The 27,037-nt window shown below is 43.4% G+C and overlaps 1 protein-coding gene across 3 annotated transcripts in view; it reads right to left on the bottom strand.

The window, feature by feature from the left end:
• Nucleotides 1–27,037, bottom strand: part of PHLPP1 (PH domain and leucine rich repeat protein phosphatase 1) — a 230,366-nt gene that overhangs the window by 35,267 nt on the left and 168,062 nt on the right. For 2 of the 3 annotated variants that reach the window (XM_070362033.1, XM_005910191.2), the window contains exons 7-12: nucleotides 24,921–25,123; nucleotides 23,008–23,068; nucleotides 19,299–19,394; nucleotides 16,439–16,594; nucleotides 3,934–4,134; nucleotides 653–815 (exon numbers count right to left, since the gene is read on the bottom strand). In XM_070362033.1, coding sequence (XP_070218134.1) covers nucleotides 653–815; nucleotides 3,934–4,134; nucleotides 16,439–16,594; nucleotides 19,299–19,394; nucleotides 23,008–23,068; nucleotides 24,921–25,123 — 880 coding nt within the window. The remainder of the gene's footprint in view (nucleotides 1–652; nucleotides 816–3,933; nucleotides 4,135–16,438; nucleotides 16,595–19,298; nucleotides 19,395–23,007; nucleotides 23,069–24,920; nucleotides 25,124–27,037) is intronic. The other variant, XM_070362032.1, reaches the window with a different exon arrangement.

The raw sequence follows: 27,037 nt of genomic DNA, 5'->3' as shown, positions 1-27,037 counted from the left end.
TACTTGTTCTGCCAGCATCATTCAACTGAAGCGCATGTCTGGTCTTTAAACAGCAGTGAGACTACATTGCACAGGGACTTGCTACTACCCCACAGCGCCATGGGGATGCCGCTGTTTAATCGGGGTGTGGGGTGCGGGGTGCTGCTGGCTCTTTCAAACTCCTATCAAGCCTGGCTCAGTCTCTGAGTCTCACAGACACCCTGGAAAAAGGTGCGACAGGTGCTGTTAGACTGATGGGAACGAGTGAGGTGGCCACGCGGCTCACGTCCAGTCGCAAGTAGTGTTCGATCCCTTGTGACACCACGGACGGTAGCCCACCAGGCTCCTGTGTCCATGGGACCCCCAGGCAAGAACCCTGCAGTGGGCAGCCGTTCCCTCCAGCAGGGCGTCTTCGCAGTCTCCTGTGTCTCTGCAGGCAGACTCTTGGCCTCTGAGCCACCTTCCCCACTCCCAGCCCAGGGCTTCTTGTTTACTGGTTTCCCACCTCGGCCAACTCAGCAGCGTGGCCCAGCAGCGAGGAGGGATGGAGCAAGAACAACAGAGGCGTCCTCACTCCAAGGAACCCGGCGGAGGGTGCCAGCATCCTGAGCCGGTGACTCACAGGAAGCACGTCTTCGGCCTGAGGCTGGGGGTCACGGCTCGGACCACATACCTTGATCTCCGGGAGCTGCATCACCTCAGGGAAGACTTCGATGCAGTTGGAGTGAGCTGTCACGGTGTGCATGCGCCTGCAGTTCATGATGGTCGTCGGCACGGCCTTCAGTTTATTCCCACTGAGGTCGATCTCTTCAAGTTCCTCCAGTTTCGCCATTTTACTAAAAAAAAGAGAAAATCCAAGGTGGACAAATCACAAAGTAACTAGAAAGAAATTTAAAAAGAAAATACTAATAATAGATAATGAGAACCAAAGGGTAATTTAGTCTGAAGATTCTTTAAAGATTCACTCGGAATCATTTTAACAAATGATTTGTTGAATCACTTTTTCACTACTGTTTTTGAGGATCAAAGTAGTTTAACACCTCTTTTCTTACTACAGGGGCTTCCCTGGTGGCTCAGACAGCAAAGAATCTGCTTGCAATGCAGGAGATGCAAGAAACCCGAGTTCAGAAACCTGAGTTCAATCACTGGGTCAGGAAGATCCCCTGGAGTAGGAAATGGCAACCCACTCCAGCATTCTGGCCTGGAGAATTCCAAGGACAGAGGAGTTTGGTGGGCTACAGTCCATGGGGTCGCAAAGAGCTGGACAGGACTGAGAAACTAACACTTTTCTTACTACAAAACAAAAAGTCTTAGCTTCAACTCTTTAAATTGGCAACAACAAGAAAAACGGATGTCCTTTTCCTACTCTGCGTGTGAATTAAGATATCCTGACAACAATCACTTTGCTATGTGGCTTAGTCTGAACTGCAGTGAAAATCCTACTCGAATTGGTCAAAAGTCTGCATTAATCCAGTATATGTGCTTTAAAGAGCTTAGTTTAAGAGTAGGGTTTCTTTGTACTGGCCCTGAGACCTCAAGGGGATACAGAGGAGAAGCGGGAAGGCTTATATGAAGATATGCTTTCTCCTGAAACCCACTCCCCAAATTCCTCTGACATCACGTGTGATAACGAAGTGGTGCTGAGGAGAATGCTGACGGGCCACCCGGATCACCTCGAGACTGTCTGCGTTAGCGTGTCAGTCACTCAGTCGTGTCGGACTCTTCGAGACCCCACAGACTGTAGCCCACCAGGCTCCTCTGTCCATGGAATTCTCCAGGCAAGAATACTGGAGTGGGTAGTCATTCCCTTCCCCAGGGGATCCACCCCACCCAGGGGTCAAACCCAGGTCTCCTGCATTGCAGGTGGATTCTTTACTGTCTGAGCCACTGAGAGACCTTCTAGCTGAGCCAAATTCTATCTGTACCCAAAGAAATTTCTCTCAACTTCTGCTAAATATCTACAAAGAAAGCACCTTTCTGACTTTACCTTAATAACACACCCTAATATAATTTCCCTGATAGCTCAGCTGCTAAAGAATCCACCTGTAATGCAGGAGACCTGGGTTCGATACCTGGGTTGGGAAGACCCCCTGGAGAAGGGAAAGGCTACCCACTCCAGTATTCTGGCCTGGAGAATTCCATGGACTATACAGTCCATGGGGTCTCAAAAGAGTTGGACACTACTGAGCGACTTTCACGTTGAATATAATTTAACGTTTTTGTTTAAGGATGTCTTTTATTGTTTAATCTTAACCTATAGTCTAGAATTAACATTAGTTACATAAATCAATAATTACAGTAACCAAATAAAGAAAAACTCCAGAGTTAGGGGTTTCCTATATTTTCTGTAAATCTAGAGGGAGAAAGTTCCCCCGCCCCCACCCCCAGCCCCAGATGCATCCATCACTCCTCTGACCCCTTTTCCACCTCGGGTGATGCCGGAGTCTTAATAGGCACCACAGTTATTGGTACCTCACCTGCCTGCTGCAGTTTCACTTGTCACAATAAACCATCCAAACAATTTAGCGAGAAACCCTTTATTGCCCTTCTGTTCTCTCTCAAAAATAAACGCTACTTTATTTGATTACTTGAGATATATACAAAAGATACAAGAACTAAGTTTTTACCTGATGAAATCAGATCTTTTAATATCATAAACATTCAACATGGTGTTAGGATACGCTACAAACACCCCTGTGTGTACAGAGTGTGAAGTAATCCATCTCTGACAGCCTGAATTTGTAAGAGATTGTTATTTGAATATGTCACATATTTTGAAAAGAAATGGGAAGAAATCAATAAGCAACAGGCATGAAAAAAGATTCAAAATATGGAAATCAGGCCCAAGGAAGAAAGTGTTAAAGAAATTTCCATGCCTCAACATAGAATGAAGGTGGGAAAAAAACCAAGTTTCTGTATTTAGGGCGGTCACCAGTGGCCTGGGTCACGCGGGGGAACCCTCAGAGCTTGAGGGGATGGCCGTGCTTGGCATCTAACCGTCTCAGAGGACGGGGAGCCCTTTCAGGGGTGTTATTCTTATGGGACCACCATGTTTTCTTCTAAAAATTTCACCTCATTCCATAGTAAAAGAAAAATACATAACAATTAAAAAGAAAAAAGAAAGAAAAACTTAAACATTAACATCAAATGATTGGGAGAAAATAAATGTATACTACAAAATAAAGCAATACTAGAAGTCAATGCATATCTGGGCCTCCCCATTTTAGTAAGGGCTTCAACAGACTGCTAACCTTGATGGCCACAGACGGAGGCTGTGCCAGTATTCTGCTTTGGCCCAATGCTAAGCTGCAGTTAACAGCAGAATACCACAGGGGTTAGTGTGTGCTTCTTTGGTGTGTGGATGTGAGTTCTCGGACCTGACTTGTTAAATGGATAAATGCCAGTGACAGAGAAGCAGAGTAAGTCCTCCATGGCAGGCTCAGTGTGCAGATTCATTCAAAGCAAGATACAGTGCTACTGTTTCCCAGATTACAAATTCAAATTAAAATAGACTTAAAAGTGGAATTTTCTGAGAGCCATAAATTATTTCCAGTGTCACAGTTTCTATGATCAAATAAGCCACCACTGCTTTTTATACCATAAACACAAATCCAAAGCTATTAGCTAATTAAGAACCTTCAGGTTCCTAGTTAAGGTTCTAATTCTCACTCGCCATACTGTTAATTTTTTTAATTAATCAAAAGAAAAAACATACCTGTAAATAACATACTTTGTTTCAAAATTGTAAGAATAGTCTAGCAACTGGGTCCTTGGATACATTCATATTAGAAAAATAAACACATTCCTTTTTAGTGGAATGTTGATAATGGCTTATAGAAAAGAGGAATAAGCTTTACACTATTTGGAAACTAAACATTTTTGTTTTTGCCTTTTCATCTATGAAGCCATTTTCAGAAATGCAATGAAGGATGTCACTCTGCAATCTTCTTTTACCTTGCGGGAAAACTCTGAAGTCGGTTGTAGGCCATGTGAAGAACCTTCAGATGGGGGTGTCCGGTTAACAAGGGCACACATTTATCTGTGAGGTTGTTGTTCGTCAAATACAACTCCTGTAAGATGCTGTTGGTCTCCTCTGAAAGTGTGGCTGGAGGGAGGGTTTCCAGTTTGTTTGCAGACGCATTCAGGAATCTCAGGCTACGATGACAAACAACAAAATCATGCTGATAAGCCAGAGCTCCACCCCAGAATTCTCAACAAATCTAGAAGTTTCCTGCCAGATACCCACCATACTGGAAACTGGGTTTAGAAACACGAATTTAAAGATAGGTTTTAGCTTTGGCAGGCATATAGATATATGACTCCACAATCTATACTGAACACAATAATTACCTAAATGTGTTAACTACAAAGAGATAGAGATCAATTTTGTTTGTTTGTTTTTCCTGGTCACACTGTATGGCTTGCAGGATCTGAGTCCCCTGACCCTTGCCCCTTGCAGTGGAAGCATGGAGTCCTAACCACTGGACTTCCAGGGAATTCCCTAGAAATAAATTTTTATGGAAGTACAAAAGAAAAAGGAAGTCATATTTTATAGCTGGTGGGGAGTAGAAAGGAAAGTGATAAGGTAAAGCTAATATCCTGTCTTAAGAAAGAGAAACACAATTGCCTATTTTAAAATAAAAGTTTTCATAGCAATAAAACAATTAGATGTTAGATCACAATATAACTAAATCACATAGTGACTAAGTCCTTTTCAGCATGCTGTATAAACCATATTTTACTGACATATATTCACAACTGCAAGAGATAATTTGTTCTGTAGTAAAATAATGGAATACTGTATAGTAGTGAAAATGAAGAACTACATGTATCAATAGGATGGATCTAAAAATATGATACTACTAAGAGAATCTAGATAACAGGATACACTGCATGACTCCATAGTTACAGAGTTCAGAATCAGGCAAAACTAATATATCAGGGAAGGGAGGCAGTGTCTAGAAGATAGCTTCTAATTTTTCCAGTATGATACTGCTCTGGTTCTCACTCTGGGTGCTGGTCACATGAGTGTGTTCACTTTGAAAATGTTTATCAAGTACTATACTTGCAGTAGAAGGAAATGGGCTACTCACTCCAGTCCTCTCACCTGGAGAATGCTATGGACAGAGAGCCTGGCGGGCTACAGTCCATGGGGTTGCAAAGAACGGGACACGAGTGAGCAACTGACACGTTCATACTTATGGTCCCATTTCTGTATTTATATTATACTTTAATAAAGTTTACATGGAAACACGTATTAATATACACTGTCAGTAACCCAAATGACAGTGTGAACAACAGCTAAACTATGAAGAATGTTTTTATACTTGAGATAACTAAAACTGTCAAAAACTGTAATACTTCCTTAGTTACTGTGAAACACAGATAAATAGAAAATGCAAAGCTGGAGAACTGAAACAGAATCCTTGCTGGGATCAGGCTCCCAGTCACTGAAAAGGGAAGCGAAGGGCGGAGCAGGACCTGGGCAGACAGACAACCCTGTTGCATCCTGGTGATCTCCAGCACGGGCGCTCCATCGTGGGGCCACAGTGACTGACCACTGTCCAGCCCACAGGACCCACCTACCACGGTCCCCAAGGCCAAAGCTGCCTTGTTCCCCAACCCCTACCTGGAATGAACCACTATGTTAATGAACCGACTTTCTCTCATTTCAAAACCACCCACGTTTGACACATTCTGCATTCAATTCGGGACTATTTTACCATAACTTAGTTTAAAAAAAGAATAAAATCTTCCTTAAAAAGAAAGACTCTGGAATACCAGGTACAGATATTTTTAATTGAGGATAAAAAGAAGGCTCTGTATTCAGGAGTCACCATCAAGACTGTCGTTCCAATCTTTCAATCCACTAATTCAATACTCTCTGATCTTGCAGCCCCCACACTTACACACACACAAACACTCACACAACTCCATGACATAGCTGAGGAAAAGCAGCTTCCCCCAAATAGAACATTTTCCATTAAAGAAACACATATTCTGTTGACATTTAAAAAAAAAAAAAAAAGGAAGTTAGAAAAGGGCTGTACAGACCATAAATAGTCATGGGAAATTACAGTCGTGTGTGCTACAGAGAAGAAAATAAAGGTCATTCATGGAGTTTCTGAAATGGTTTTGAACTAGGAAGGAAACCCATTCCAGCACCATAGTTCTTTAAAGCTCTTTTACGACTTTCGTTTTATCACCTGACTTAAATACCCTGTTAGGATTTCTCCAGTGTAGAATTATAAAACATTAAAATGCATTGCCCTAAAACATTTTGGAATAGGGCTAATTGAGAAACTCTGACAATCTCATTAAAACACAATTCTCTAGGAAATATGTAGTTATAAACATATGAAAAGAAAAGAAATTAAGTCATGAATATTTGCATTATTTTTAGGCCAGGAAAAAAAGAAGGAAATTTGTTTTGAAAAAGGAAAAAAGATTGACTAGTGAATGCTCACCTAGAAAACTACTAAAGGAACTTTAAAAATCCTTACAACACGGAAGTGATTTCCAGAAAGACTTGTCCACTCATCTTGTTGAAATGTGCCTGTACTGAAGCTTATACATGCTTTATGGGAAACTGAGGCGGGGGATCCCACATTCCACCCCTCCAGGAAATAAAACTAAGTTGAAACTACATGGCTGGTTTCGAAAGATTGAGTTTTAACTGAATTAAGCCTGACTGAATCATCTTGTTAGTTAATGGTCACAGAGCAAACAACTGGCCTAAAAGCATTTCTGATTATAATCGTCTCAGGGAAATTAAATTCAATGCCCACCCTTCAAGAAATAAACACACCTGTCACACAGCCGCACATTTCAGCAGAAGGCAGATCAAGTTGGTTTAATCGTCTACGTGTTATATCCATCAGAGTGAGCAACTGCTTTAATTCTGTAAAATGTCTCCAGTCTGGATAACAGTTTTACTCAATAAATAGGGTGTAAAACCCTACCCTCCTCTGCTTTCAAAACCTTCCGGAGAGTTAAATTCCTAAAGCACTGAGTTAGGTCTCAACTCCGTATGGTATGGGAGAACGTCCTCAAGCTTCTCCCTTGTAGATTTTTGCAGTAACTGCATAAAAGATTTGTTTAATACGCCATGAAGACTTTGATCCATAGAACCCCCTTCACGACTCAACCCTCTCATAAAGACCCGAGAAAAGCAGTTGCGTGTCATTGCCGTCTTTCGGTAAAGTGCTTCTTCCGATCTCCTGTTTCATCCGATCCCCCCACCGTCCAGAGATGCCCCCGCTCTATTTCACAGAAGACAAACTGAAGCTGAGAAAAGTCAAATTACTTGGCTGCTGTTAAATAGTAATTAGTGGCTGTGTGTGTGTGCGCACGTGGGCTCAGCCATGTCTAACTCTTTTCAACCCCATGGACTATAGCCCGCCAGGCTCCTCTGTCCATGGGATTCTCCAGGCCAGAATACTAGAGTGGGTTGCCATTCCCTTCTCCAGGGGATCTTCCCAATTCAGGGATCTTTGCTATCCTGAGCCACCGGGGAAGCTCCGAAAGACCAGTGTCTCTTTCGCCTCCCACACTGGCAGGCAGGTTCTCTGACACTAACGCCACTTGGGAAATTAGTGACAGAATCAGAAATAAACCCAGATCTCACTGATCTTAAAGACTGAAAGGGGCACTGTTCAGTCGCTCAGTCGTGTATGACTCTGTGCGACCCCACGGACTGCAGCCTGCCAGGCTCCTCTGTCCATGGGATTTGCCAGACAAGAAGAGCGGAGTGGGTAGTCATTCGAGTGGGTAGTCATTCCCTTCTCCAAGGGATCTTTCCGACCCAGAGATCTTTGCCATCTGAGCCATGAGGGAAGCCCCAAGAAAGCCCACGATTACCTAATACAATTCTCCAAAATTTAACTGACAGAAACAGAAATAATAAAACATTTTCCTGAGGACATTTTCATGTCATCTTCCCCCAAAACCCTGGAGGTCAAGCAGAGCACCTGCTGGGCAGTGTGAAGACCACACACACACCATATACACTTCAGACTCCATCCCTAAAATAACGGGACACACGGCACAGCACTCAAACCGTTCCTCAGCAGAGAGTGTGACACTGCAGAGAAAGGACACTCACACAGGATTCCTGCCCTAAAGCATCTGGAGAGCTGCCCACGGCACAGGGGACAAATCCGCTTCCTGGTTCTTGAGCAATCCCTCTGTTCTTCCCTGGCACATTCTGTCCGTCTGTTCTGGCTCCTCTAGGGTTTTCTGTTTTGCTTCTGTTTTTTTTTTTTTTAGTAATTCCCAGCACACCCTTAAATTTTACAGCTAAATTCTGTCCTTGAAACGAAGCATAGGATTGGTGCCACCACAGATCTATGTATTTGCAGGCAGACCAGGTATTCTGCATCCGAATTATTTTTTATGCAGATAGGTACTGTGACTTGTGGTCTATTAAAAATGCAAAAGCTTAAGACCCTAAGCGCAGTGAAATCCTTTTAACTTTTATACAACCCCCTGATTTCTGGCCCTAAAAATCCTTAAGAGGTGTCAAACAAAATACTCTAAATTACTTTTGATGTGTCTACACAACGCAATGCTTTTAACAACTTCATCTATCTTCAAAAGACTGGTAGCTCTTAAAGCAGGGACTTTCAAACTTTTCATTAGTGGCAACTAAGAGTACAACATTTTACATGACCGCCTAGTGAAGATGCAAAATACACACATATAAACTAAAGTTTCTTGCAACAGTATTTAACCTTACTCTGTCTTACACTGATATTTTCTATCCCATTTTTTAAGTGCTGGTAGAAACCCACTAAATTACTACATCCCCACTTACCAGTTTGAAAAAAGGATGCCTATTATTCATTGCATAGCAATGCCGCTTAATAGTGAGACTGCATGGGAAGAGAAAGTACATGCGTACAGCCTAACAGAATGCACACGTTATTATTTGGCAAGGTCTGAAAATGTGCCTGGCTTGGGCAATAAAGATCATAAGCCTACAGGGCAAGGGAACAAAGGTCATACAGATGGAAGACCTGCCGAACAAGAGCTCAAAGAGGATTAACTTTAAAAACTGAGTGTAATTATATTAAGAACCAACACCGAGGCAACGCCGTAAGCTAATCTCAGCCCTTCTCCTGACTCGGCCAGTCACCCCACACACGTCCCCGCTCTGCTCCAGAATCCAACTGAGGACTGCACATTCCATTTCCTTACCGTGCCTCATGCGTCTCCTCTAATCAGTGTAATTTGTTTCAAATGACCTTGACACTTTAAAAAAGTACATTTTGTGGAATGTCTCTCAATTTAGATTTGTTTGATGTTTTATTATCATTAGAATAATGTAATGCACTTCTAGCAAAAACACACAAAAGTGATGTTCTCATTCCGGAAGGTCTGTGATTCTCAACTTTACCTCCCAGATATTCTTATTAATTAGGTCAGGGTAAGGTTTCAATGGAGGAGGGCATGGCAATCCACTCTAGTATTCTTGCCTGGAGAATCCCCTTGGACAGAGGAATCTGGGGGGCTACAGTGGTCCATTGGGTCGCAAAGAGTTGGACATGACTGAATAACTAAGCACAGCACACAGGCTTCAAAAATCTATACAGAATTAAGAATTCTGGTGACTGGCCAAGTTGAGTCAGTAGAAATGAGAAAATGGCCAGAAAAATGCATGTTTAGTAGGTAATCTAGGGGATCCTGAACACCCTTTGAGAAACACTATTTTATTTCACTATGGCTATCAAAACATCAGAACTTCACAAGATAGCTCTCTTCCCTTAGGAAAAATAATACAGGCAATCTAGCTCTTCAAAATGTCAGAAATTTTCTATCTTTGCCAAAAGGCACCAGTTGTCATGGTCAATTGATCACGCTTTCCCACATCTTCTATTCCCTTTTAGTCCCTTTGATATTTACACCCATTCTGTCTGAGTCACTAAAACTTATGGTCTGTAATGTGACTAATATTCTGGGGATATTTTAATAATTACCATGTACTTCATTTGTACATATACACTCTCTCCTCCTTCCCATCCCCTGAAAATACCTTATTTTGCTCCAACCAGGGGGAAAAAACAGACCCTAATCTCCACTTATAACAGGAATCTATAACTCTCCTATAAAGGGCCCCTTGTGGCTTTGTTAATTAGACTTATCTCATCAGAAGCAGTTCTCTGGCCATGACGTAAGAGTGCAAACGCAAAATGGCCCAGGAATCAGCCACCGCCAAGCTCTCAGGAGCAGCAGCAGGACAGCGGCACCTCACCCACCCACCCCGGTGACCCACAGGGACATCACACCACTCCTGTCCATCTGCTGAAGGACACTGATTATCTGAAACTCTTTTGGGGGTTTCCATCAAGAAAATTCTCAACTTCAGTAAGATGGGAGGACTAGGCCAGTTAAGATCCAGATTAGAATACTTGCCAGTTTCCCTCACAGAACCAAGTCCTGTCTTGATCACAAGATACAAAATCACAGTCCACTGATTGGCAAATATGGTCCAACATACTTCACATCTGTCCATAGTTATTGAGCTGCCAGTCAAAAGACACAACATTCAAAGAAAAACATGGAGAGTAAACTCATAAACTTAAATTGCTGATTCACGTCATAAGAATTTTAATACAAGTGGTCTGAAGGTGCTCTGGAAGCACAACCACTGAGCTGGCGTGCTCTAGACCCGTGCTCTGCAACGGGGGACCCACAGCACCGAGAAGCCGTGCACCGCAGCCAAGAGCAGCCTCTGCCCCCCAAACCAGGGAAGAGCCCCAGCAGCAGCGGAGACCCAGCACAGCCAAAAAACAAAAGTATGGGGGAAAACTGGCCTGAAGTTCTCAGAGGAAGCCGAGGATATCACTACAAGTCGTCTAATTTAGATTCCTCTCTCTTCTCCAGTTAACTGCTACCAGGTCAAGAAGATCAAAAGACACCATCCCAAAGCTGTAATATCTCACAGACAACATTATGCAATTAAAACCATGATACTGCATTTTAGCAGCCAGGTTCAGATCTAAAGAAATCTCCCTAGAAAGAGAGTTCAACCTTTTGCTCTCTCCAATAACACATGTTTTTCTGACCTCTCATGAAGCTTCCAAGCACAAGTTCTATTTAGAGAACAAACTAAACCATTTCTAACTTCAGTTCAGTTCAGTTCAGTTGCTCAGTCGTGTCCGACTCTTTGCGACCCCATGAATCGCAGCATGCCAGGCCTCCCTGTCCATCACCAACTCTCGGAGTTCACTCAGACTCACGTCCATCGAGTCAGTGATGCCATCTAGCCATCTCATCCTCTGTCGTCCCCTTCTCCTCCTGCCCCCAATCCCTCCCAGCATCAGAGTCTTTTCCAATGAGTCAACTCTTCACATGAGGTGGCCAAAATACTGGAGTTTCAGCTTTAGCATCAGTCCTTCCAAAGAAATCCCAGGGCTGATCTCCTTCAGAATGGACTGGTTGCATCTCCTTGCAGTCCAAGGGACTCTCAAGAGTCTTCTCCAACACCACAGTTCAAAAGCATCAATTCTTCGGCACTCAGCTTTCTTCACAGTCCAACTCTCACATCCATACATGACCACTGGAAAAACCATAGCCTTGACTAGACGGACCTTTGTTGGCAAAGTAATGTCTCTGTTTTTTCATATGCTGTCTAGGTTGGTCATAACTTTCCTTCCAAGGAGTAAGCGTCTTTTAATTTCATGGCTGCAGTCACCATCTGCAGTGATTTTGGAGCCCCAAAAAATAAAGTCTGACACGAAGACTTATATATTCAGGCCTTTTCCTCAGTTACATAACCACAGAACTGGTAACAATAATTTATTACCAGAAAAAAAGAAAGAAAGAAAAAGTGAGTATCTACATATATTTTTAAAGATTTGTACTATGAAGCAAACTGAATAGAAGGAGAACTGAAGCAGTTTCATCGCTGCCTGGAGCCATCTGCCAAATACAAAGCTCTGTATTATACAACAGAAAGCTGCTCTGCATACCAGGAGCCTAAATGAAAACCAACCCTATCATTTACATTCTTCTTTTCCCTCTAACCCCATGTTTTATTAGTTTATTGTGCAGCTATTTTAAACTTGGCATTAGGCTGTAAGTACCTTGAGGATTAGTCATTTTTCAATTTCCTGCAGCACCCAAACCGGTGACATAAACCGACAAGGTCAGTAAGACACCGGCCATCCTGAACCAAGTAAATTAAATCAAATCACAGCTGAAACCACCTGAAGGGGCTTGTGACGACTGTCTCCTAAAAAGCCCTCTTTTAATATTTTAAGCTTCATGTCTTTAGGTTGACCTACTCCCAACAATGTCGGTAGTAGTTTATTCCTTCCCCTCAGACTAATCAAGCCAAATATACTCTATCCCTACATTTTCTTGAATGTAAATTATGCCTCAACGTAAAATCTTAATCTCAATTAAAAACTCTTAAAGTAGGTAGATAAAACCTCAATTACTTAGGTTTTGGAAATGGGATAAGTAGAAAAAAGTACTAACCCTTTAAGAGGCAGTAAATAGTATGGTACAACAGAGGGAATAAAATCAGTATTTTTATCATAACTTCGTATAGCACGTCACCTATAAACATCAACTGAATCACTATGCCGTTGTACACCTTAAGCTAATATAATATTATAAGTCAACCATATTTCAATTTTTAAAAGTTCTGTTTTTCTTGTCTTCCAACGAGTGAGATAATACAAGAACGTCATTCAAAAAAGACCTCATCGACTTCACCCACCCTTTTCATAACCCAGTCTGCCCCAGAGAAAATACAAGAACGTCGTTCAAAGAAGACCTCATCGACTTCACCCACCCTTTTCATAACCCAGTCTGCCCCAGAGAAAATACAAGAACGTCGTTCAAAAAAGACCTCATCGACTTCACCCACCCTTTTCATAACCCAGTCTGCCCCAGAGAAAATACAAGAACGTCGTTCAAAAAAGACTTCATCGACTTCACCCACCCTTTTCATAACCCAGTCTGCCCCAGAGACTCAAACCAGAGATGCAGCTCTTGCATTCTTGAAAAACGAGGGCAGCGTGCCTTCTGGAACGCTTCTCACTTCAGCCCCTGTGGGTCGCTTGCTTTTCTCTCACAGGAGAGAAGCAGGACGCCTGCCCTTCCCAGTCGCCTCGGCCCGTTACTCCAGAGCACTCCGGGGCCAGAGCCGCATTGAACACGGCCTGCCGTCCTCTCAAGACCCGCGGAGGCTGCCTACGTCCCCCAAGACAGCCCTGCTTTTCAAAACAAAGCTGGCCCTGGACAGGCCTGTGCATTCGGCCAAGGGCGTTTCTGCCCAAACGCCTTTAGTTCTCACTTGCAGGCTCGGCTTCCTCTGCCTCCCTGGGTAGAAGGGTCCTCCTTCAGAGGCTCAACTCGGGTCCTGAGGTTTTCACACTGTGTGACTAGAAATATTCCAGCTCATACAGGCAGCCCTGTCCATTTGGGACTGTACAGCCTAGGTAACATGGGGGACTGGCGGAGGGCCACGAGGCAACAGTCAGTGCAGCAGTTCCCGACCCCAGGGGTCGCAGGACGGCCTCATCTGAACAAGCTCCTCATGTGACACATCTGAACACGGACGCAGCGTCTCCTGGACCACTGTACGCACACCCTCAGACACATGCCGTCAGATGCACCTGGAACCTGGGAGACTCAGAGACTGCTTACCGACGCCTCAGAATGCAACGCGTATACAAGTGTCCCTTTAGAATTAAATCCTCAGAAATGAACAAGAGTGATTACTATCTACTGGACAGTTCCAGCTCTATTTACCTTCTCTGCGAGCCACGACCTTACAAGACCCAGAGTTCAGTTTTATCTCAAAGACTCCTAAAACCCAAATGCATCTACTTATTTTTTTTTCTACCAATTCAGCGTAGATCCCCCAAGAGAACAAGTAGACTCCCATTACAGAACTGCGCCCAGATTTTGCCTAGCTAGCCTCAGGAAAGAAAACAAGGTTACAACAGGACACAGAATTCTCCGCAGGGGAAGAAACCGCATCCTATATTCATAACAATAAGAAAACAAGACTAGAGCTCCTGCTAGGCTGTGCGCTGTCTTTTCATATGAATGCAAAAGCAAGAACAATTCTTTAAAGGATCTTGAAATGCTGTTCTCTTTGTCAGGGCAATGACACAGCACCAGCCATTACAAAGGAGCAATCCCGTTTCCTCACAATAGCATTATTTCTCAATAACTGTTTCAGTAGGAATTCATTGTAACCTACATTAAGTACAGAGAATAAATTTTTCAGTGAGGAAAACAGAAGGAAAAGAATAAAGGAAATGTTCTCTGTTTCGATCAGGGTGATGGTTGTGGGGTATAAATGTACATAAAAGCTCACAGAGCAGTATGCTTAAGAGCTGTACACATTTATTATCAGAAGTCACATCTGGATAAAAAGATTTCTTTTAAAAAAGAGGATCAATAAAAAAAATGCAAATCCAAGATCAAGGGTAGTATTTAAAATTCTTTAAATTTTCTCTCTTTCATTAAACAAATATTTACTGAACATCTTAAAAAGGCTCCTACACCGCTGGTGGGAACATGAACCAGGGCAGCCACTATGGAGCAGAATGGAGGTTCCCTAAAAACTAGAGACAGAGTGACCATGCAGTCCAGCTTCTGGGCATAGAATGGAAGTTCCCTAAAAAACTAGAGACAGAGTGACCATGCAGTCCAGCTTCTGGGCACAGAATGGAGGTTCCCTGAAAACTAAAGACAGAGTGACCATGCAGTCCAGCTTCTGGGCATACATTTGCAGAAAACTCTAGTTCAAAAAGATACACACATCCCAGCTCACAGCAGCACTATTTAACAACAGTCAAGACAGGGAAGGGCTTCCCTGGGGGCTCAGTGGGAAAGAACCCACCTGCCCATGCAGGAGACACGGGTTTGAACCCTGGTCTGGGAAGATTCTCTGGAGAAGGAAATGGGAACCCACTCTAGTATTCTTGCTGGGAAATCCCATGGACAGAGGAGCCTGGTGAGCTACAGTCCATGGGGTCACAGAGAATCGGACAGAACTCAGTGATCAAACAATAAGTGACGGAAACGACCTAAGCATTTGTAATCTGTGAGTGGGGCTAGACAAGCAAGCAAGAAATTAAACATAGTGTGTGTGTGATAAGTACGATGGCAGGGTGAGCCCTGGGGGCTTGGGGACCGTTATCTAATTCAGTTCAGGAGAGCCAGAGTTCTTCAATTGCTATTTCACCCACAAAATCAAAGCAAAAAAACCACACATCCTGAAATATTTTTTAAAGCAAAAAGATCCATCATGATGTCTTTCTCTTAGGGAAGCACAAAACTAAATTTAACTTTTGTCTTTATCATGAGGCATAGTAAAAGTCAGATCCTTCATCTTGTTGCTGAAGTTATGGCCACTCACTAAAACAAATATCCGCAGAGACCAGCACAGTTCAGGCCACCAGGCTGTGGGGCGTTTCGGTTTCATGCATAAGGGCTCTGAAGCAAACAAGATGTTCCAAAGTAATTTAACATGCACAGCTACTTACAGCTTTCCTGAAAGAGAGTTCTGCCCGTGGTAACTCCTCACAGAAAAGAGTTTTCACTTAATGTTTAAACTAACTTCCTCCTCGGATCAAAACAACGTCTTTTAATACTTAGTGAACAAGTAATTTAGAAAAACTCGGTCCAAAAAGAAAATAGTTCAAATGTGAGGGGAAACTGTGGTAAAGATGAGAACAATTTAAAAAAAAGAGAAAGTAAAAACTCTGGAAAATATCTCTGTTGCCCAAAGTCCTAAATATGTGGAGACAAGAAGGGAGACTCCTGAGATGATTCCTTTAAGTGCGAGTGACCTGCAGGGTTTTGACCAGGGGGCAAACTTCTCATCCTGCTATCACACCCCGCCCCCAGCACAGCCTTGTTTACGCACGGATCACCGTACTTAAGGAATCAAAATTAAGGAAGATTCTCTAAGATATTCCTGCCTCTATCTCCACAAAATGGTGAGGGAAGTGGCTGGCAATACCATTTTCTTCACAAATGCAGACAGATAGTCATAAGGAGTGGATAGCCATTCCCTTATCCAGGGGATCTTCCCAACCCAGGGATCAAAACAGGGTCTCCTGCCTTGCAGGTGGATTCTTTTCCGTCTGAGCCACCAGGGAAGCCTCAGATAGTCACAAATTTCACTTGAGATGGCCTGAGATCACCTAAGACAAGGCTGGGCTTCCCTGGTGGCTCAGATGCTAAAGAATCTGCCTGCAATGCAGGAGACCCAGGTTCGACCCAGGAAGATCCCCTGGAGAAGGCAATGGCAACCCACTCCAGTATTCTTGCCTAGAAAATTCCACGGATAGAGGAGCCTGGTGGGCTGCAGTTCATGGGGTCGCAAAGCGTTGGACATGACTGAGTGACTAACACAGCTGAGACAAGCCTGCTAACAAAGAGGCATTTCACAAGTCAGTGAACAAGCAGAGCAAACCCGCGGCTTTACCTGTCGGCCTTCATCAGGAGGCTGGGCGGCAGCTCCAGGAGCTGGTTGTGTTGCACATCCAAGACCTCCACGGAGGTCCTTTCCAGACTCTCAGGAAGCCTGGCCATCCGGTTGTGTCCTGCCAGCAGTTTCCGGAGACTACTGTTGCAAAACAGGCTGTGTGAACAGGGGCAGAGAGAGAAGGCGGCTTACTGAGGGCTCACCTGGGGTGAAGGCTTAAAAACGAACACAGCAGGAGAAGACTGAAAATCACCTCGCCAAGAAACCTAAATGCGCCAGAGCAATTGCAAATTCATTTTAAGATAAGCTCAAAGTTTGAGCTGTTCATATTTCAATGCTTTCCATACTTCAAAAAAAAAGAGGGTGGGAAAAACTATGAAAAGGACTATTTAACAAAGCAGCTCTACTCTGTGAAAAGGAAAAATGAGCTTCACGAAGACGCTGAAGGCAGCGGCCTCATCTTGTCAGCCTCACGAGGAGACTGGGAGGCCACCCGCTCCCACTCAAGGTCTGCGCCCAGGGCCGCCCAGAGCACAGGCCGCTTCTGCCCACAAAAGACTCTGAAGAAACACAGCTGAGCAATTTTCACCTACAGGACCAACATTCAATGAGGGTGCTTTTGTCCAAATAAACTTTTACCAATGCCCACTGAAAAAACGCTACATTTTCCTCAGCTGCATTTCACAGTAATTATTCGTTCCTTTCTTTACTTCCTTGAATCTGATTACTTTTATTTTCTCATTGATTTCATCCTGGACCAAAGCAGACTCCCTTCTAAAGAGAACAGAAGGGCTCACTGCAGCATTTTCTTCTGAGCCTTAAACGAGCTGTTGGGAAGCGTGACAGTTTCTTCAATGGGTTATCAAAACTGCAATAAATGATGAGTTTGTGTTCATCAAAGCGAAATCTGCTTTATGATCACTCGAGATAGCAACAGTTGTAGAGAATAAAGCGCGTCCTGCATTAAACACAGAAGCCTGGGGACTTGGGGAAGCGAGGCTGTGATTCACGTCGGGTCACTTGAAGCGAGAGCTCACTCACACCGACGTCGAAGAACGAGACTTCCTCAGCTGCCTCCTGCTTTCCATCATCTTGACCTCACTCACTCAAACGTTCTTACAGTCACTCTAATTTACAGCCATAACTTTATTCACTTTATCAAAATGAGAATCTTTGCTCACAAAGATGCTACCAACCTGTCATTTGGTGACACCGGGGGCCACCATTAAGGACACGCCTGCCTCTGCAGGTTTAGAGGCTGGAGGACAAGACAAGGCGTCCAGGATGGTCTTCGGAGTTGCCGCAGGGCCGGCCTCTGGGACGCTCACTCTACCGGCAACTCTGGATTTGGTCCACAGAGGACAGGGTTATCTGTCTCTCTCACACACACAGACACACATATACATACACACTTTACCCTTAAATAGAAGGATAGCTGAAGGAAGGTAACACAATCTTTCTCTTCATTTTCCATGTAAGAAAATAGATTTGTCGACTACAGAATAAATGTGCATGCTAATGGCAGAATCTGTTTGATTCTTTTGGATGAAGAGTCAATAGCTTCTTTTCTTTTCAATCCATCTCTGGTTCTAAACATTAATCTCTGTTTTGTCAAACCCTTTCACACACATCACTTAGACAAACAAAGCTTGAATGCAGTCAGTTTCTAATGAATCGCGGTCTTGGCCTGGATATTAGATCAACGACAGGGCTGATACAAAGTTTGCAACTAAACACCACTATTAAATGAGCAAGCAATATGTACTGTTACTGTCCCCTGTGTTAAACACACACAAAAGCACACGCTGCTTACAGTTTACAGCAATAGAGCATCTGGATTTGCTTTGAATAAGCATTTGTTTAGATCCCCCAAATCCTGTACTAGTGCAGAGCAAATCAAAGATTAATTAAGTCAGGCAAACTGGGTAAGAGATCAGTTATCCTGTATCCACATGACTGCTGGTGTATTTACATGTTTGTCACAGTCTGCGGTGACATAGGGGCCTCAAACCCCAACAGGCTGCGCGTCTCAATCAGGGAGGCCAGAGGGGGGCAGAGAGAAGCAGATGGAAAGACAACAGGAAAAGACTTGTTTTTAACAAATTACTTTTCCTCGTCAGTAGTCACCTTTTGTCATTTTTGCTATCTTCTAAAAGGGTCTCTCTCTCCACGTCCCACACACACACACACACACACACACACACACACACTGCCATCCAAAGTCCTTTTGATAATGGTGACGGGCTCTGCGCTGGTTCACCTAAGCTCACTGAGCATAAAACTCAGCATTTTCAAATGGACTCAACTTCCAGGTATAATATAAGGCTGAGAAACAAAGTAAAAGTAACAGCTTTCCAGGAATTAAAAATGGAAATTTAGTTTTTAAATTAAATTCTTCTCAGATTTCTTCTATGAGAAGACAGACACGTTGAGACAACAGACAGAAAGTAAAGATTCTTAAAGGACTAAGATTACCGAGGTGAACCAGCCGTATCATCTGCGCAGTCTCTGGACATTTCTTTGGCTTATTTGAGAAAGGATTAAGATTACCGAGGTGAACCAGCCGTATCATCTGCGGAGTCTCTGGACATTTCTTTGGCTTATTTGAGAAGCCCCACCGAGCGTCAGCCTCCACACAGCTTTGCCACGTCTGGCTAGCAGTCAAAGCTTCAGTCAACCTGTCACTACATGACGAAATACTACTCCTTAACGGTCCCACGAGAGGTAAGAGATGCGAAATAAGGTTTGAAAGGAAACTCTTTCAGGGGTTCATAACAACAAATTAAACACTGAACCAGCAATTTTTTCCATTGTTCATCTTATTTGAGATTCTCTAACTTAATCTGTGCTTAATACTCACCGTGCAGGAAGTTCACATATTTGATTATGGCCAATATCCAAAACTTCTAGCTTTCGGCTTTCACAGACCCACTCAGGTACGTTTTCTAAACAGTTCCTAAATGTAAGAATATACAGTTTCTTCTTTGGTTGGAATGTGGCTCAAAACATGGTTCACAAGTCAAAATAATTACATACAACAAATAAAACTTCAAAGGAAATACTCAATTACAGTGAATATAAATCAAGAAGATATGTGCAGTCACTTTAACCTGAAGCAGGATGTGATAAGGAATAAGAAATGAAGAAAAAGCAGGCAAGAACACAGTAACGTCATTTGTATTATCTCCAAAGTCTAAAAAAGTCTGGTTTCCAGAGTTATTGTCCCAAAATGTCTATAAACCCATGTAAGTTTAGGGAGAAGATGTCTTCCATTGGAAAACCAATAAACACATATTTACACACCTGCAGTTAAAGAGTCAAATGGCATAATAGCTTTGTTTTCCAATCTGCATTTTTACCGTTTATATGAAGTTTCCCCAGGGCCTCAGAAGGCACCCTGAGACCACTGCCACCGACAAGGCAAGAAACGGTGGCGATGAAAACGCACGCCGACCCTGAGACTCGGGCTCAGCGACGTGGAAACAGCAACGGTGGCGATGAAAACGCACACCGACCCTGAGACTCGGGCTCAGCGACGTGGAAACAGCAACGGTGGCGATGAAAACGCACACCGACCCTGAGACTCGGGCTCAGCGACGTGGAAACAGCAACGGTGGCGATGAAAACGCACACCGACCCTGAGACTCGGGCTCAGCGATGTGGAAACAGCAACGGTGGCGATGAAAACGCACACCGACCCTGAGACTCAGGCTCAGTGGCCGAAACAGCCACTTACGCACTGGACAGCAGCCACGAGTCCTGGAACAAGAAACTAAACCAATGGTAATGTTAACTGTTAAATGATTGACCACTTTTTTGATAAATCTATTACTGCATTTGAATGTCTCCTTAGTCATGGATGGTTAGCTTTTTATCTTCTTTTTAAAATATGTGAAATGACTAGGCACAAAAAAATCTAAAACAGTATGTAAACATTCTTTAAAAACAGATGAACAAGTCTGTGAAAAGTATGAGGCTTGGAACAAGGATTTTAGTAGAATAAAATTTTTTGCTATTATATCAACTTCTCAATTAAAATATAGAAAACAAGGCATTATTTTTCGTTTAGTGTTTGTATAGGTACATATTGCTCTGGCTTTGAAGGTCTACCGACTGACACACTGAATTACTTTATTGTGTAGCAGTCGAGGAGGGCGTGGCAGCCCACTCCAGGGTTCTCGCCTGGAGAACTCCATGAATGGAGGAGCCTGGCAGACCACAGTCCATGGGGTTGCAGAGTCGGACACGACTGAGTGACTAAGCGCACACTCTCTCTTTCTCACACACACACACACACACGCGGCCGCGCGCGTCTACCTCTAAAACATCTCATTAAGGTAGGCAAGTGAAAGTACCCTTCAGCATAAGCAAACACTAAATAACAAAACTACTCTAAGTGATAAAAGAGCCAGGAACTTTGACCCTGAGGCACTCTAAGAACCTAGTAAACACCATAACGAGTAAGAGCTCAGTTCCTTTGGAAAACATACTCACAGAGAGGAGGGCGAAATACCCAGAGCTATGTGAGGGGTCAGACGCAGAGGGTTTTCTAAGAGAAAAAGTCCTACAGTTTGGGAGGTGGATTAGGCAGAGCATGTTACAGAACAGGCTCTGAACATGAGAATTTTTCTTATTAAAAAAAAAAAAAAAAAAGGTGAACAGCATTTAAGGACAGAATTCAGAGACTAGCACAACACAAGTTTCCGATTCAGTTTCACTTGAGGGCTTCAATGGGAACCAATTAGCAATTACATCTTTTAAATAAAAGAAAACTAGGTTCACTCTACGGCTAATTCCCTAGAGTAAATCTATGCAAGACATTTCCATGCACCCGTACGTGCAGACCCCAGTCCTGCGCTCGTGTTTCAGCGCTGGAGATAACACTGCTCAAGGCTGATAACATAAAAAGAACTTGAGTAGCGTCAGACTCACAAGTTCATTAAACAGAAAACTGACATGAATTTACTAGGAAGTGTATGAAGAATCACGCATAAAGGATTTTATAAATTCAAAGCTGTAATTGCAATCATTCCCACATCAGCTAAATTCTGACATGTTCTTACATAGTATGATTGAGGATGTTATTAAAATACCTAGGTTTGTGCTTTTATGACTAAATTCTGCATCTGGCAAATTACACAGCAGCTATACCAGATTATGCACTGAAATGAGTTACCTGTCACACTGAGAGGCCACATACTCCTATGTACTGTGGTCATTCAGCAAAGTTTGGATTATTATGTTTGGAATTACGTTAAAAGTGAGTTTCAATTTAGTGTGTGGAGATTATGAAAGTCTAATTTGCTCCAATACATGCTTCAGGCCTTCAGGAAAAAGTCTACTACAATATTTGTGGAAACCCAAGTAGATATGACACACGGCAGTAGTGAATTTGCATACAAGGTGAGGAGGTGAGCTTGTGCACTTGTGAGCTAAGAAGAGTGAGCAGGCTGTGCGGAAACCCCACTCTGGCAGTGCCAGTCACCACTGTTTAAGGGCTCCAAGTAGGAGAGTTGGGGCTTCCCTGGGGGCGCAGTGGTAAAGAACCTGCCTGCCAAAGCAGGAGACACAGGTTCAAGCCCCGGGGCGGGAAGATCCCTGGAGAAGGAAATGGCCACCCACTCCAGTATTCTTGCCTGGGGAATCCCACGGGCAGAGAGAAGAGCCTGGTGGGCTACAGTCCATGGGGGTCACAGAGTTGGGCATGACTTAGCCACTAAACAGCAGGAGCAGCAGTAAGTAGATATGTACAAAAAGGGGGGGAAAATAAAAGAGACAGAGCACAAAATATATTTTTAATGAACTTAACATCATTTCAGGGAAAAACATGAAAATACAGCTGATACAATTACAGAAGTACTGGGCCTTCCAGCCATACAACCCTCAACTGACTCATCTTTCAAGTGCAAACCCGGTGTTCACATCGGTGTCCACGTGACACTACGACTCCTGTGCTGCAACTTACACAGACTGACAGCCCCACGCATTTTCGGAGGGTAAGTATTCAACACTACTGGATATTAATTTGCATTGTTTATCTTTAAGATATAGAAAAAATTCTTTTTTCAAAATTAATTTTTATTGGAGCATAGTTGTTTTAAGATATAGAAGCAGGGCTTCCCTGGTGGCTCAGACAGTAAAGAAGCTGCCTGCAAAGCTGAAGACCTGATCCCTGGGTCAGGAAGATCCCCAGGAGAAGGGAATGGCCATCCCTGGAGAATCCCCATGACAGAGGAGCCTGGTGGGCTACAGTCCGTGGGGCTGCAGGAGTCGGAGGCACCTGGGCGACTCACACAGCTGTAGCTGTTCCACAACGTGCTGTGGGCTTTACAGGGTCTTTCCATTGTGCAGCAAGGTGAATCAGCTATTTGTATACACGTATCCCCTCTGTTTTGGATTTCCTTCCTATGAAGGTCACCACAGAGCGCTGAGTAGAGTTCCCTGTGCTATACAGGAGGTTCTCATTAGTTACCTATTTTATATAAAAAGTTCTTATGCTCAGGTTTAGACAGAATTATCTAGATAATTTTCACACAGACCCTAGAGTGCTCCAGGAATTGGCTTCTTACCTTGAGACATCCATGTAGGACAGATAATTCGGAACTGGGCAAACGTCAAGCTGGACAAGCTCTAGGAAGCAGGAAAAAAACAAAACCAAACACATCACCATTCAAGTGACACAGAGACTCTTTTCATGTGTAGAATCATTCCTGTGCTTCATTCTCCATTGTTTGTTTAGGCTGGGAAGCACAATATATCCATTTGTTTCTAAACCACAGGGAAGTACACAGACCTTCTAATTCAGTCACAAGGTCTTAGTCAGACACTGAAATAAATCACTCACTCTGCTTTCCTACCTCTCCCCATCTACTCGCTGTGACACTCCTCTTTTATACAGCCTACATTTTATCTGGAAGATTAACTGTATGAATATCATTGCTTTTTTTAAACATTCAGGGTTCCTTGCATATAATCAAATGCGTCCTGGCTTGTGCCTTTTTCACTCTGTGCTATTCACTGGAATAGCACTCCTGAGGATCAGAAAGGACTCCCTCTACTGAAATCTGGAAGCCTTCCTCAAAACTGTATGCAAAGTGACACCAAGGGCTCTGCTTCTCAGATGCAGTAGTCTCGAGATGCCCTTCTGCTTTCTCTAAACACTTACCAAGTGTTTCAGAGGCTCAGCTTCTCTTGGCTTCCTAATCTGGCCCCAGCTAACTGTGATGGTTCTGGAAGTCTACTTTTGGCACCAGGTCTCTTCTCTGGTTACCTTACTTCCATCGTTTCAGGTACCACCTCTGAGCAGACGTCCTACATCGACATCTGTAGTCCCAACTGCAAATCCCTACTAACTCACAGGAAACCACTGCAATGACCTGGATTGGTGGAAAGGTGGATTACCCCACTCTTGTCCCATCTGGGTGCTCTGGACTCTGCTTTCACGTTAATAGTCTTACAGCTTCATTTTCATTACTTGCCTCTTCCACTAAAAATTTCCACTGGATCTCTACAGCTTACTGTATCAGCTTCAAAGTTTCACCATCTGACTCCAAGCCATGCATCCCATAAGTACATCTTAACACTTCCCAGCAGGAACCTATGAGAGCAGAATTCCCTTCTGCTCATCTACCAAATGAACCACATTCAGATTCTTTCCTCTTCAACACCTATTTCATGTCTCCAGACTAGCCAAATCCTATAACCCTTTGGTGACTTGCAGTTATCTGAGGTTTGGTTTATTTCTCCACTGAAATGACAGTAAATTCATTAAAACCAAAAAAAGAAAAAGGAAAGAAAGAACTCCTCTCCTTTAGTACTCCTGCGCTACACGACACAGAAGACAAGTGCTTGGTAAACGTCTGTTCAGCGTGCAGCAGTAAATACTCGCCTCCATGCAGCTGTCTGACGGGAAGGGATAGAAATCTTCACTCCACCAAACATGTGCCCATATGACCTTTTCTTTTTTAGAACTGCCATGATCTCCGAAGTCTAAGGAGGCAACCTTATTAAATGAATAACGCTCTTGGTTTGGGATGGCCCTGTGGTATATAATGTAGGTTTCTCTTGCGGTGAGGTCCTCTGTTGGTGGAGCAGGAAATCTGAGGCCTTGTATGGCATCCATAATAGATCTACCTTCCACTTTCACTCTCCAGATTCACTATCTTCACAAGTGGCCCAATAAACAGTTCACTTCCCATCGCCCGCCCCCACCCCCACATCTGCTCTTCAAGCCGAAGAGCCAATCACCAGTGGGAATAACTTATTTAAATGTCACAATATGAGAAAAACAAGTCAGGAACTATAAGCCCTTCCTTTTGATTGCTTTAAATACCAAACAGCACTCTTTCATGATTTCCACCTTAGCAAAAGTTGGCTCTATTTTACTAAACGAGGAAAGAAGAGTCAAAGCCAGGAGGAAGATGGTGCGCTGAATGAATCTGGGAACCAAGTAAGGAGCTCTGATGTGGGCTCCGTCACGTACCGTTAGAAGAGGCATAGAGAGCTTTGAGGAAGCAGCCACAGGCGTTTAACGTCACCAGCTGATTCCTTTCACAGTGTAAAACTTCAAGGTTGGTGAAAACCACAGCATCCAGACCCTCAAGCTTGTTGTCTCGCAGATCGAGCTGAGTGACGTGAGGGAGAAAGTCCACTCCGTCCGCTATTAGGTTCCTAATTACGTTCAGTCTTGAGAGGAAAAGGACATAAACAGAAACTGCAGTCAAAGGCAGTGCTGTCAACACAAGCCACCCCTGATGTGAGCACCAGGAAGGCCTCGAGCCTCACTGCCCACGCTCCCTGACCTCTCTACTCTCGGTGTCTGCTCTCCCTTCACTAGCTAGGTCCCCTGGCTACTTCCAGCTACAACTCCATGAGGTCTTAACTTTGAAACTATATTCTGAAATGCAATTTAGACCATTAATAGACTGGAAGAGAAGCATGCATATTGATTTTTATCTTAATTCATTTCAAGGGGGGAAAATCATTTAAACATTTATTTCTAAGAATCTGGTTGAAAGAATACAAGAAACAAAACCCAGGAAACCCTGCTAAGCACACGCAGCTACACTGGGTATTGAAGGAAGGAGAGGGGATAAGTGAGCAGGTAGATGAGCAGCCATAAAGGACAAGCTAACAGGTGAGCTTGGGGAAAAAAAAAAAAAAAAGAATGGGGACCACCTATGCACCAGAAACATGTGTGTGAGCCTATCTGAATTTCCATAGCTGGTTCCAGACCAAGGATTAATTACCAAAACCATCTCCATCTTTAAAATACTGCTTGAAAAAGCAAAGCGCAGGACATACTGATATTTGGCATGTAGGACTCACTGTGAACTCACAGAACAAAGGATCGCGATGGGGCCCAACGCGTTCAGGGCGCAAGGAAAACCTGGCAGAGCCTGGGTCATAAACACTGGTGAGCTCACGGACTAACGCTGCCATGGACAAGGCGCCAGGGAGATAAGCTAGTGGTAAGGGGACTAGGAATCAATGCAAAAACACATCTAGCTTCAAAGTGGAGAAAAACAGATGAACTCTACAGTCCTAGTTTGCTAGGCTACGCCCAGCTCCTGTACAAACAAACAGCAGAACCTCCTACTTCTCCTTACAAAGCCAACAGAGTGCTGAGATCATGCACTTGGTTACAAGAGCACTAATATGAGAGAAGGAACTTAGAAAAAAGTCAAGTATTCTCTGCAGTGGTTTCCAGCCCTTGGAAAAAATAAAATGAGAGTAACTAATTTTTTTAAATTTAAAAAATAAATCTAAAAAAAATAAAATGAGAGAACTGAACTAAACTTCTAATAGCAGTATCATAAAGCCATTGGAACACAAGGATGAAGGACAAGACAGCAAGAGCTAGGATTTGTCAAGCCACAAGGACAGCATGTGGCTTCTTCAAATGTCCCCGAGATTTAAAATTATTTTTTTTGCTCCTTCTCTTTTCTGTTCCAGGTTGTAAGATTAAAAAACTGGCTTCAACTCAGTGATTGGCCTATCTCCAAATGCTCACTAGATTACTAGAATATGTACACAGAACCACTTTAGTGTAGTCACTCAGTCGTGTCCAACTCTTTGTGACCCCATGGACTGCAACACACAGGCCTCCCTGTCCATCACCAACTCCCAGAGCTCACTCAAACTCATGTCCATCGAGTCAGTGATGCCATCCAACCATCTCATCCTCTGTCGTCCCCTTCTCCATCTGCCTTCAATCTTTCCCAGCATCAGGGTCTTTTCCAATAAGTCAGTTCTTTCATCTAAACCCAAATCTCCTTTTGGATACAAGAGACGACAGGAACTGAAAACTGTCCTGTGTTCTCCCGAGTCTATGCTTTAAATCACCTTCATGATGCACTAATCTCAGCCCACCCCCAACCCTGCACTGTATTAACACCAACACAAATACACGGCTGACTTAATGAGACAAAATAAAATTTACAATGACAGGGAGGTCATTGCCACTATTCACTTTAAATTGTCAAGTCTTATCAGGATGCAAATATCAAAAGGTTTCAGGCTCACATAATAATATGACTACTTCAGATGAGCTTTCAAAGAAGCAAAATGTTGTGAAAACTCCTTTCTAATAATCTCCTC

This window comes from Bos mutus, chromosome 24 (assembly GCF_027580195.1).
Source record: "Bos mutus isolate GX-2022 chromosome 24, NWIPB_WYAK_1.1, whole genome shotgun sequence".
In the NCBI taxonomy this organism is placed as follows: Eukaryota; Metazoa; Chordata; class Mammalia; order Artiodactyla; family Bovidae; genus Bos; species Bos mutus.
The sequence above is the reverse complement of the archived record's forward strand: the minus strand, read 5'-3'. Positions and strand labels throughout refer to the sequence as shown.